This window comes from Aythya marila, assembly GCF_965140915.1.
Source record: "Aythya marila genome assembly, chromosome: 1".
Lineage (NCBI taxonomy): Eukaryota > Metazoa > Chordata > Aves > Anseriformes > Anatidae > Aythya > Aythya marila.
This window is the reverse complement of record NC_139042.1, coordinates 163055661-163068596: the sequence shown is the minus strand read 5'-3', so window position 1 is coordinate 163068596 and position 12936 is coordinate 163055661. Positions and strand designations below refer to the sequence as shown.

General features: G+C 42.4%; 1 protein-coding gene across 1 annotated transcript; it reads right to left on the bottom strand.

Moving 5' to 3' along the window:
- Positions 1-2010: 2010 nt before the first annotated feature.
- Positions 2011-8606, bottom strand: LOC309876412 (osteocalcin-like). Its single transcript, XM_082756650.1, has 4 exons — positions 8449-8606; positions 6565-6600; positions 4506-4575; positions 2011-3126 (listed from the first exon to the last, which is right to left on the bottom strand). Exons 1-4 carry the CDS (start codon positions 8513-8515, stop codon positions 2997-2999), a joined length of 303 nt encoding a protein of 100 aa, XP_082612776.1. The 5' UTR covers positions 8516-8606; the 3' UTR covers positions 2011-2996.
- Positions 8607-12936: the final 4330 nt, after the last annotated feature.

Here is a 12936-nt window from a genome sequence, read left to right as displayed (position 1 = left end):
CATAAAAAGTCCCCTTAATGAAGTGCTGAGCTCTGATAAAGCCAACACAGAAATGCATGGTAGGTTGGGATCCCATCTGGAAGCAGAGATAACATAACTGTCACACTCCTCCTTAGTTCCTCCCAGTTCCTAATAGTGTGCTACCAATCCTCCATTCATATCACTACAGAGTGGCCCCTTGTTGAACTGTTTAAATGGGTACGCTCAGAATAAGGGCATAAATCCATATTCTACACCAAGACTAATCCCTCTCTACTGGCCACTTTCCGGTTATTCTTCCAATCAAAGGGCAATGAGCTACCCACATGCAAAGACCCATGGCCTCTGACAATATTTCTGCACAGAAAAACAGCAAAAAGGAGTCATCAGGGCCTCATTCTGTGACACAGAGAATTGAAGCTTGCTTTTCATTACCTGATAGTGATAGGTTGGTCAGAGAGATTTTGAAGAGAGGCACCTGCAGTCATAGTGTGATTCCATGGGAAAGGCAGCACCTGTGCAGCTGCTTGTTTTCTGTGGACAGAGAGCATTTGCTGAAATAGCATGAGGGATGACAAAAAGGTCTCATACTGGGTTGCCTAAACATGATCTATAACACTGCACTAACTGATTCTGATTCTGAGTGACAGTATCTGCAGCCACTGGTGGCATAAGATGACATGAAAGATGATGCAAAAGTTGGACATGAAGGATGATGCAAAGAGATAAATTCAACCTATCCACTTCTCCTTGGAATTGCCCCATCACTTTGGGCTGTACTTCAGAAAGCAGTTCTTCAACTGGCAAAGTGAGTGCAGAGAAAGGGTTGTGAATTTATTCAGAGGCACCTCCTCTCTTGTTTATGTAGAGATAAAAAACAGCTAACAACTGTGAAAGGCTCCAGTGGGAAATTCAGTCAGGAAAAACAGCCACTCTAGAATGTGAGAGTCGCTATCAGTCCAAATGGATATAATTCAGTTGCAGATCATGTCTCTTGACTTTTTTTTTTCCTGTCCTTTTAGCATATGATGCATTATGAAGTGAATGAGGAAGGAAACCCACTCACTGGCTTTGCATTTTAAAATCCTTCAAAAGTAACGTAGGGTACTGTCTCATGACCTTAAATACAATGGCCATAAGATGGCAGCAGAGGATGTGTAATGGCATTTAAATGTGCCTTGAGCAGGTGAAAATCGAGTTCCTTCAATCCAGCATTATATTTGTAATCTGAATTGTACACTCAACTCTCCAAAGGCCATTCTGACTTCAGCCTATATAAAGATCTGGTGACATAGAACAGATTACAGGACCAAGGCCTTAATGTTCGCCTTCCCAGAATAAATAAATAAATAGATAGATAGATAGATAGATAGATAAATATCAAAAGGAAGATACAAATATAAAACTAATAGAAAGATGCAAATACACACAGGATAATTTTAACAAACAAAACTATACAAAAACAATGAGCCCTAACATTAGTACAGCAGATATTAAGAGCTCATTAATCTCTACTAATCTTCCTGATGAAAATTTTGCTGCTTTCAATGAGCACTTTGTTCATTTTTAATAGATGGCATTCAGAGGTGAGTCTTGTTGTGAGCAGTGAAGCTCCATCAGTTTATGCTAAAAGAGGAATCAGCCTCAGGTACTTGATTGAGACAAGCAGGGGTAATTATTAATGTTTTCTCCTTGGCCAAGGTCAGTATAGCCAATGCAAGTCATGACAGCTTGCCAAATGAAGGCTGTCACACACACATCAGCACTGGGGCAAGGTCATTTAGAGAAATGCTGAACTCAGTAGATGGTGAATCAGGAAAAGCTTGGTTCTCCTCTCCCTTACTGTCACAGTGTACCGGAATCGTGATCTGAAATTCAGTGTAGTCACTTCTGATTCACTTTGGAGCACAGGAGGGGAGAAGGAAGCCTCATGCATCTGGATCCTGCTCTTCAGGGTTAACAAGAGCAGGCTTTATCTTCTGGACATCTCTTTAACTGCAGATATAGGTCATACAGAGGAACAGAGAGAAGCAGCACAACAACCTGCTTTATGTAAGCAGTATTTATTGCAGTCAGTAGCTGGGAACGGCTGCACCAGATTACATGGAAACAGAGAGATTTGGTCTTCCTCAGTCTCATGTGGTTCGGCAGTCCATATTGTTGGAGATGGGATCTGCCATCTACCTCTCAGGGAATACAAGATGACAGACCATGTCAAGAGAAGCTGTGCAGAAAGTTGCTGACATGCAATATTCATACTGGGAGACAGAACAAAGTAGTGCAGATGGAAGACTATATATATATGCACATGTATATGTTATATATGTATATACATCGGAGAGAGAGAGACAAACTGCCTTGTATAAACAAAATGTTGGCCCAACTTCAATCCACTATTGAAATGCTTTATTTTTATTTCATAAGGTTTATTTTTTGTTGTTTATTTGTTTCTTTTGAGAGCTATTTTAACACATTTAGATTCAAGCATCAATGCTAAAGCATCAGAGGAACAGATTTGTTGTTTCTGCTTGGGTATATCCAGCTTCACTGGAAATCAATTGTAGCAAAAACAAGAAGAGATTTCCAATTCACTTTTCATGGTCATTGATTGTAGCATACAAATGGAAAGGCTCATCCAAAAGGACTCCTCAAACACACTTTTTCAGATTTAAACATTGATGCAATACAGGCAGATTTTGTGACAGAATAATCAGAGGAGTGTACTGAGACATGATTTCTGGCTATGTAAGAGCATTTACAAGGGAAACAGGTAAGACAGTCTTCTCAACAGTGAAAATACCATGAAAGTCAATTGAATAGAAACATTTTTCATGAAAGCAAGAAAGATAATGCAACCTAGAGAAGTGGGATAACTATTGCCTTGTTTTTTTCAGCTGGCTAGGAAGACAATTGAAGAAGGTCCCAGTCTATCTTCCCTCCTTCCCACCCACAACCTTCTTCCTGCTGAGAGGTTCAGAGTGGTCCTAAGCCAGATGAACAAAGTGATCATCCCATCCTTAGTATCTCCCAAAGAAATGGTTGTAGGCCATGAAAAATCCTATTTGGTCAGACAGATAATCACAAGGAGGGTAGCTTTCACAACGCTCATGCATCTGCTCCATTGGGGTTTTGTAATGCATAAAGTACCTGGAGTGGACAAAGAGAAAGATGCTGTTCTGCATATTTAGTCAATGGAGTTGGAGAGGTTTCATAGCCCAATACCAGCAGGAGAAGAGTGATTCCCCAGGGTACTTCTCATTGTGAGTTAGATACCTATTTACATGGGGATAGACCTCCTTGAGAAATGCTGAGGAAAGTTGGAATTGAACCCATCTTAAAGCAACTGCTCTTGAAGTTTTATCAGGAAATGAGACCACAGAAGCAATTAGTATATTTTTGTTTGGTTGGTTTTTGGCCCCAACCCCATTCCCCAGCTATCAGGCAATTTATTTTTTTATTATTATTAAAAAAAAAAAAAAAAAAGAAAGTTATTATTTATTTTATAATTAATTTATTTTATTATTTCTTTTTTACCTTTATTTGTGCCCAGTTTCTGCTCATTTTCCCACTAGATACTCTTTTCCCTTAGTATAAGCAGTTTTCCCTCATCATTCTCACTTCTATTGTAGACAGCAACCCTTTCCCCTCACAGTTCTTGTCCTGCCATACTGAGCAAGCCCAAATTTTTTAGTCTCAGCTACACAGTAGTTTCTTGTAGCAGAAGCTACTTTTATGATGACCCACCTGTAAGGGGGCGGTCAGTGTAGTCAGCAGAGTTGCTACTTCTGAATTTCATCTTGTTTTTAATCACTCCAGGTTTCAACATCATTCAGTTCCCCTGCTACCATGCACTGATCCTCTTCTCTACAGATAGGACCTCCCACTTTTCTGTCATCTAAAAACTACATCATCTTTCCAGTCCAAGACAGATCAAATAATAATTCTTTTTGACACGGGCCTACATGAGACAGCAGCTTAACAACTTCTAGGAAATGTGAAGAATATTCTTGCATGAGCTCAAATTTCTCCAAGTGTTTATATCCAGGATTTCTCCAAATCTTTGTGCCTAGAATTTCTGCACAAATGGATATAGGACCTGCAGCTTCAGATTTAGCTTAATCACTACAACAGAGCTGTGCTTCTTTTGTATGGAGGTAGAGGTAGTGACCAGGACTCTGTGATGCTCATTATCCTGGAATTTGGATCTAATGTCCCTGTAGGTTTAAGCAGCTTCTAACTTGTACCCTGTTGTCCCCATGGCTAGCCCAGAAAGCTAGTACTGTCCTCCATGGGAAGGAATAACAAAGTCTAGCTATAAGCTCCCGAAAGGATATTTATGAGGAAAAAAAAAAAAAAAAAAAGAGCCATTTATCTGTCACTGTCGGTCTCTTAATACGTTATTGTTTCTACACATGATGTGTAGATGTGTGGCAAATGATGAATACTTTGCCATGGCCCCCCACCTTCCCACCCCTCTTCAGAACAGGTCCAGAGTCCAGCTCTCAGCCTTACTCATGCATCATTACCGTTCGTAAAAGTCAGATCTCTTCTGCCTCTTCACAAAGGCATTGGCAACTTCCTTTTTAATCTTGATGCCTACCAAGAGAGAATGCAGCAGGTTAGAGATGCAGGACCACTGACTACAGAAATCAGAGATCAGTCTACACTCTGAAAATGGACTGTTTTATTTCTTCGTAAGGAGGTAACTTCTACAGCCAGTCCTACCTGCCCCACCCCACTGTCTACTCCAAGATTTGACAAGTGGGCTCACTCCTCACCCCAACCTGCCTGTCTACATGGAACAAGGGCTCTTCTGTCTTAAACTTCATTCCCTTATCATGTAGCATAATATCATAGAATCATACAATTATTTAGGTTGGAAAAGATCTCTAAGATCATCTAGTTCAACCTTTATATGAGTCCACAGCAAATTTACAGAAGGCAAAGTCATGACAGAATAAGATACGAACAAGAAGAAAATGAAGGGAATGGCATCCTGTCTCCCTAGTGCAGCTAACTTCAGTCTTGGCTTGCTTTCTATAACCTGCCTCAGACCGAGTGATGTGGGACAGGAGGCACCAGACCTTGAAATACCTGTAATTAGCCATACGCTACAAACAGCACATGGAACTGCTGATGCTCACATGTGCACAGTTCCATGGAAAGTGAAAGGTATGAAATAACAAAAGTAAATGTTACACAAGGAGAAATACACCCAGGACATGCACATCCCAGTGTTCAGGCACCTGGAGAACATGAGAGGTCTTTTTGCCATGTCAGCATTCACCCCTGGTCTCTACTAACACACCTTGTCAGCACAAATTTCTTATTTGCCCCCTTGGATTTGTGGCTGTGCAAACAAAGAAGGGTTGTGGAGCACCCCACAAGCAGGAGCTAAAGCCACCTCACTGTCCCCAGCCAGGACTGAGCACAGCACAGCCTCTCTCTGTGAGATGGGCCCACAACCGCAGAGGTGTGCGTGAATGCTGGCACACTGGCAACTCCAGCAGCTGGACACCAGCATGTTTCAGCAGAGAAACTGGGAAACTATCAGTGTCACTGAGGGAATGCAATTTCTAAGAGACAGTGGATTTTGTGCCCTTCCAACACTGTGGGATGTTTGTTTCTGCTTAGCTGGTGAGACGTGTCCCCTCACCAGCATGCTGGGTTTACTCAGGATCCAAATATTGACTGCACAGAAACTGCCAATTAATGACTTGTCAGAAATCACCGCCTTTCCCTGAACACTCGTTTTGTGTGTGCTTTTTTTTTTCTCTCTTTCCCAAATGATGTTTTTATTGGCTGACTGGAGAAATACCAGCTTTCATGCTCACCAGCAGCAATGTTATCCTTCAAGGTGTAAAAAAGGAGGGACAGAGAAGATCAAGGGGGATTTTCCATGCAGATTTCTGTCAGGATCAGCTTGCCGTGAAACCTGTGGACATCCCAAGGCATGCAAATCTCTATGTACTAGGCAACCTGACAGAGGAGAGACTACAATCCTCAGCTGCAGCCAAGTAAGGGACTTGCTTTCAGGTATTAAACCTTTCTTCTCTGTGATCCTACGCACTAGACTGGCTGAGCAGCAGATCCCCCAAAAAACAGTGCTTGGAAACCGTCAGGCAGGTTCTGATCTCTTGAGAGGCTTGGGACACAGCAGTCCCTTTGGAGGGGTCCCTGAGGGCAGATCAGAGAAACATGGAGACCAGTCATGTTACTCCATCCACATCACCCTCTGTCATGGAGGGGAGGTGCAGCCAGCCACTAACAACCTGCAGGGCTCATGTCTTGCCTCAAGGGTTGTGGAGATAGAGGCTATGGTTCTAGTACAGCCAGAGTGATATTCCCTTGCCAGTTCAGCGAGGCTGACCCCCCTTGTGCCTCCCGCCCCGTGGCTGTGAAAGGCAGCCCCTCCATTTGCTGCACATGCTCCTGCACCTCAGGGGTGGCGGTGCTGAGGGAGCAGAAGGGGAGCAACTAGAGAGAGTCAACATAGTTCTTGTTCATCCCTTCAACTCATCAAAGGGAAGAAGAGAGATGGATGCAGGGGAATGGAGCTAAGAGTCATTACAACAATATACTCACTGGCAGCACTGGGAGGTCCTGAGGGGCCTTCGGGATCTGTAAGACAGACAGACAGGAGAGTTTGCATGTGACGTCTGCTCTTCTGGTCCACTCTCTACCTGAATCCCGCTTTCTATTGAATGGATCCAGCTTCCCCCTTTTCCAGAAGGTCTGTCATTCCCAGAAAGAGTTTTATCAACATCCAAAATTCAGGGATGGATTTCTCCACCACAAAATTCACTCATTATGCCTGGATTCATTTAAATTCAACTTCTCTAAACAAGGTCAAATGACACAATAACCATGCAACTACTGTGGAAGCTGGAGGAAGACCTTCTTTTTTCTTCCTCCCTACCCTTGCTAGGAGCAGAGACAGTTGGAGCTCAGGGACCATTTGAGCAAAATCCCCGATTTGGACAGAATCAGAAGATAGCTGAGCATCTCCTCTTTCTTTTGAAAGAGTGTTTTCCCTGACTCTAGGAAGAAATCACAAGCTGTTAATAGGGAAGAGAAATAGAGGTGAAAATTAAGAAAAACTCTACCCTCACAGCTTTGCAGCCTAGGGTTGGAGTTCTGGCTCACCAACGACCTCCTTCCCTCTCCCCTAAACAACAATAGATTTACACAATGTATTTCTGTTTTCATTTCTAAACTTAATTTTTAATGCTGTCTGCAAAAACCCAAGCAACACGTCATCTAAGAGAAATGTTAGGTCTCCTCTTCATCTTGGCTTTCCCACACTGGACTGTTTCACAATTATTTTTTTTCTTCCGGTCTTTAACCATATTTTTCTTCAACAGTGTTTGTTCCATCCAAGCTCCTTGGCATAAGCATACTCATGGGCAGAAAGAGGACTGTGGAGACCAAAAAATAACAACTCTGCTTAAACAAAGACTTTGTGAGAAGGGGTGTGTGTAGTTCTATTTTTAAGCAATGTATATATTCCTTGGATTTCAAAAACGAAAATAAAAATTAGAAGTTCCTCCAAAATTATTAAGCAATCTGGAACATAACAACAACTGGGAAAAACAAAAACAAACAACAACAAAAACATAGAGATACACTCAAGAGCGAGAAAGTGAACAAGAGACCAACAGAGGGAAAACACAGATCAAACAAAATATATGAAATATATTTGCCAGTATTGAATCATGTATCTGATGCCAGGGACTTAATGAAAATTAACTTTGAATGAGATAATACAGGCAAAAACAGGGCCCCTTCCTACTTGGCTTCTCTTTTCCTGCTGTCAGGAGAAAACACTTGCTGTTCCTGATCTTTTGTCCTTTCCCTCTCTCTTCAACTAAAGAGTTGTCACTGCATTACTGTCTCTTGATTACAAAATCACCATGGCTAAATCACCTGTGTTTTTATTCAATGAGAAGGCTTCCAGTTTTTCTAACCATCAATACGAGGTTTTTCCCCTCCAGAGTTCTCCACATCCTACATTTTTCTGCAGGTGATGACTTGACTCAGTGCCTATCTCCGTGATCCCACGGCACCCCAGTGCTGGCAGGTATTAAATCCTCCTCACTGTGATTGACACAACTCTTGCCTGCAGCTCACCCCAGGGCTGGGTTACCCAGTGACTCCAAACTGAGCATCCAGCCTACCTTTGCCAGGTCACCTAAAAGCTTCAACATGTTAAAATAGTTGGAATTCTCTGCTGCAATGCAATGGTGCAATCCTAATTTTTTTGACCACTGGAACAAAGCGCCCAGTAGGAGATAAGGCTGCCTAACCCCAAGCCCTGTTTTTAATTTACAGCTGCCCCTCAGAGACCTGAGGTTGTGCAATGACCCATGGCGCTGCCTCCCCCCAAAACCTTGCATCTCTCCCAGGGTAGAGGGAGGCTCCCTGGGGGCTGCAGCTCCAGCAGCTTTCCTAAGGAAGGCATCCTCTTACCTTTTTCACAGCAGCACAGCGCTGCCAGGGCCATAGTCAAGACGAGCAGTGCCAGCAGACTCCTCATGTCGTCTTTGGCTGCACTACTCTTCCTACACACAGAGCGTTCCTGGAGGATACCGTGGCTCTCTGGAGCTTGCTTTCAGGCAGCACTTTATATCCTGTGATAGCCTGGAGAGATCAGGGCTCTGGCTTGCGTTCCTGTGTCTGAGCTCCAAAACAAAGCCCGTCCTTTGGGCCAGGAGACATCAGGTCCTGGCAGCCTGTTGCATTAAAGGGGACTTATCAGAGCCAAACGTTTGCCTGTTTCAGAGCCTCGGTGAGGACTTTCACTGAGACATTTTCACAAAGTAGAACATATTTACTAAAGTGACAGATATAACATATTTGGCATTGCTGTTGATAAGCACACTGAGTGCAATAGCACTAATATAACAGTGCTAGCAAATAGCTGTCCTGGGTACTTCTCACCAAAAGCTGAAGGCACAGAGATTACCAAGAAGGTGTTCCTTGTCTTTGTGGAGGAGAAAGAAGCATTGCCTGTCAACTGCCTCTTCCAGGTCTACAATTTCTTCTCTCCTACTCACTCCCACCCACTCACCCACTCCCACCCACTCTTCTTTTTTTTTTCCTAACTCTAACATTTTGTCCTAACACTAACTGCTATTTAATATCCTAACTTTAACCGATTTTCTCCCTGGAGTGACATTTATCATGATTTGGGTCTAGTGCTATAGTCATATATGTGTTTAGCATGTTCTTCATTGAGCTCATGATCATGTTCAGAGGTGTTAACTTTAATATTCATTTTACAAATAATTAAGTAAAAAGTTTTACTCCAGTTACTGTAGCCTTTAAGATTCTGTTCTGCTGCCAAAACAGGGCTGCCCTGCCACCACAGTACTCCTTTCTTCAGCAACCTCTCATACCAAGCTTGAGGACCTGCATCTACAAAGTTTGTTTAAGAGATAAACAGGAGCAAGCTACTCAACTGCCCCTTGGCCAAGGGCGGTGTTTATCATGACACTAACAAGTCTGACTGTTCTCCACAGAGCTATTTGACATCCATCTCAGGACTCATGGCATTTCCAGAAGATTTTATCTGAGGTTTTGAATAGGTCTGTTGAAGAAAAACGTCTGGATAAAAAATCCGTTTTATTATAAACATGGAAGTCATTCAGCTTCTCGCAGGAAAGCCAGGGGACAGACCAGAAAAACCTGAAGTGGAGCAGTTGCTTTCATGTGGTGCATGGGACTTACCCATGTGGAAAATAAAATGAAACAACCTGATGGTGACTCTTTTCCCTCATCCTACCCTGACACATTTCCCTAAAGAAAAAGACATCCATAAAACGGTTTGCATAGGGCAAACATACAGTAGGTTTTTACTTCAGACAGTTTCAAGAAACCACTCCAGAGAGCTGAGATGTTTACATTATCGGGATCTTTGGAAGCTAGTTTGGGGAAGTAGAGGGGTGTCTTTCTTTTTTTTTTTTTTTTCTCCCTGTAAATCTTCCCAGTTTGGAGGCTATGAGTCTGGCCTCTCTTGTCTCAAGATCAAATAAGTCTTGAGACTCCAGGGTTCTTTTATTTTTCAGGACTTGGTGGCTGTGGTTACTTGGTATATCAAGAGACCCGATATACTCGGTATATTAAAGCCAAAAGTATGATTGTGCCCCTGACAGCTCATCTCAACATGCTCCCTTTATCAGTGATGGTGTCTGCAAAGTCCCACATGCATGGAAGCACCACTGCTGTCCCTGTCTGTGGAAGCATCAGTGAGGAGCACCCAGAGCCCACACTGCTCTTAGCACTGGTAACAAACCAACCAATCAACCCCAAACATGTAATTAAAATAAACTCAAGTTGTGGGGGGCCTTTTTTTTTTTTTTTTCCAGTTTATATGAATTATACAGAATCTATTCGTTTCAGTGAGTATTGTAGCTCTGCCTTAAAATTTAAATTAAGTCCTTGGGTACGTCCTCAGATATGGTGACAGCCATTTCAGCTTCATTGCCAAATGTACTGTTTTATGTTATTAGGTTAGATGTTAGGAAGAACTTCTTCACTGAAAGGGTTGTGAGGCATTGGAACAGGCTGCCCAGGGAAGTGGTGGAGTCACCATCCCTGGAAGTCTTCAAAAGACGTTTAGATGTAGAGCTTAGGGATATGGTTTAGTGGGGACTGCTAGCGTTAGGTCAGAGGTTGGACTCGATGATCTTGAGGTCTCTTCCAACCTAGAAATTCTGTGATTCTGTGATTCTGTGATTTATTGAGTCAGATGATGGGCAATGCTTTTGTTCACACACAATATGACTCAACCTCCTCTTGCTCCTCACTGTGTGACCCTCTTCTACAGCCTGTCTACCAGTAACCCCATATTCCCCAAAGCCAGTAGCCAAGTTTCCAAAACTATGTCCCGCACACAGCACACGGATAACATCTTCCTCCACCTCACATCCAGTCCTCCTTGGCCCCCCACACAGGGGAGACATCCAATGGTTACGGAATTAAAAGGCTCACAGCCACTGGGGATTCAGTCAATCCTCAGAAACATTCTTTTATCTTACATAGAAATTAGAGAAATTTCAAGTTTAAAAAACAAATGTTTAGCTTTTCTACAGTCCAGGAGAGATTGAATGCATATACTAGAAACATCCAGCACAAGTGTCTTAAAAAGAAACATTCTAGAAATAAATAAATATACTAAACTACTGGGTATTCTAAGAAAGCCGTGCTTCCAAAAGAGAGCATGAAAGAATATAAATCCAGAATTCTGATTATTCAAACAGCCTTATTTCTCTTCCCAGCTTTTCCCAAGCTTTTTAATCATCATGTAGTCTCTTAGACATGTTTGGTTATTGCTTACATTAACAAAATCCCTCTGAAACCTCTGCTATTATTCATTATTTATCCTGGTAAACCAGAGGTTGAAATTGCCAGATATTTCTGGACACAGACAACACTAGTGCTGATCCTTCTGTTTTGGTGGTGTGACAGTGTCAGGTTAAACCCAGACACTGCAGACTTGTTGACTGTTAGGGTATGAAAGTTTTGCTTTGGTTGGTGTTCATAAGATTCACCTACTTGGGAACATGCAGAACAAGTGAGGGTGCAAAAATACCTGATCTGTACAGCTTATTTTTTTTTTTTTTTTTTCCCTATCCTCATTTCTCTCTCACTCTTTTTCCTTTGGACAAAACTTAAGCAACTTTAAGGGTGGAGTTTCCTATCAGAAGTGTTTTCAAATAAATAAATCTGTTTTCTTTCCAAAAACTCATCTGCCAAGCTGGCAAAGCCTTGAAGTATATTTCTGAAAAGATGCATGATTCTAATGTGGAAGGTAGATTTGGCTCTAGACTTAATTTCATAGAATAGTCAGCAGCTTGATACTTTATATCTCATCGCCTTTGATAGTGTGCCATGAATCTTTCCCACTTCTCTAATTTGCAGGTCCCTGAGGAAAACTGAAGATGTGCATACTGGAACAAGCTGTGCCAAGCTGAAATAGAAGATTTATGTCTCCTAAACTACCCACACCGATTGGTGTTCAAAGAGCTGTGGCTGCATCCTTCTGCCTCAGAAGCAAAGAGAGCAGAGCAGAGGAGTGAGAGCTATGGGGTCAGGCTGTCTTACTTGGTGCCAGTGGGGTGACAGACAGGGTGGCAAGACACAGCGCTACCAAGAGGAGCCCTACTACCTCCCTTCAGCCCCTCACCACTATCACCAGCCCTTCCTCCTGTGGGGCTGCAGCCATCACACAGTCTCCTAGCCATGTGGTAGAGTACTTGCCCCATCTCTCCTCAGATACAAGTCCCTCTTTTGTCACTTGCTGATGCTTTGGCTCTCAAATCTCCTCTGCCTCCTGGGTTCAGAGTGACACAAGAGGGAACAGAAAGAGTACACAAGGAGATATATTTGCCTCAGGCTGACTTTCTAACTCAACAAGAACAAGGTGCTGAGCCAAGGGGAATATATGCCTGCAATCTTGGTTTTAGCTGAAGAAATAAAAATAATAGTAATTTTCATATAATATTTCAAAGTGAAGGGTTAATGCGAAAGTTGTCTGGAATGATTCTAAGTGGAAGAAAGGGGATAAAACAGCACTCCTAACAGAAATATGAATTAAGTCTGGACCACACTATGGGAGCACCAAATGCCAGAGCCAAAGGATAGCTGGAAAGATACATGTAAGATGTCATTTACAGGCTTTTTCTGTCACTAACTCTCAACTGACTTTTGCCTTTAAGATTAAACAGACACCTTCTGAATTTTATTTACCCAACTGAGAAAAGATGGTATAGATTTCGTTTTCAAAAAGTGCATCTCGATTTTAGACCCTGGAGCAAAACCACAGTAGATCATTACAAACCTCATGTGATCATGTGGTGGTGACTTGTTTCCATAATCTGCACCAGATTCTGTGATAAGGAAACTCAGCTTCTTCATGAAAAATTACGCACCAAAATACTGTGACTCATGAGAAGA

Coding starts and splice junctions, on each gene's coding strand:
- LOC309876412 (XM_082756650.1), bottom strand. CDS start 8,515: ATGAGGAGTCTGCTGGCACTGCTCGTCTTGACTATGGCCCTGGCAGCG. Junction 4,576..6,564: donor AGGACCTCCCAGTGCTGCCA/GTGAGTATATTG, acceptor CTCTCTTGGTAG/GCATCAAGATTAAAAAGGAA. Junction 3,127..4,505: donor AGATCTGACTTTTACGAACG/GTAATGATGCAT, acceptor TGTCCACTCCAG/GTACTTTATGCATTACAAAA.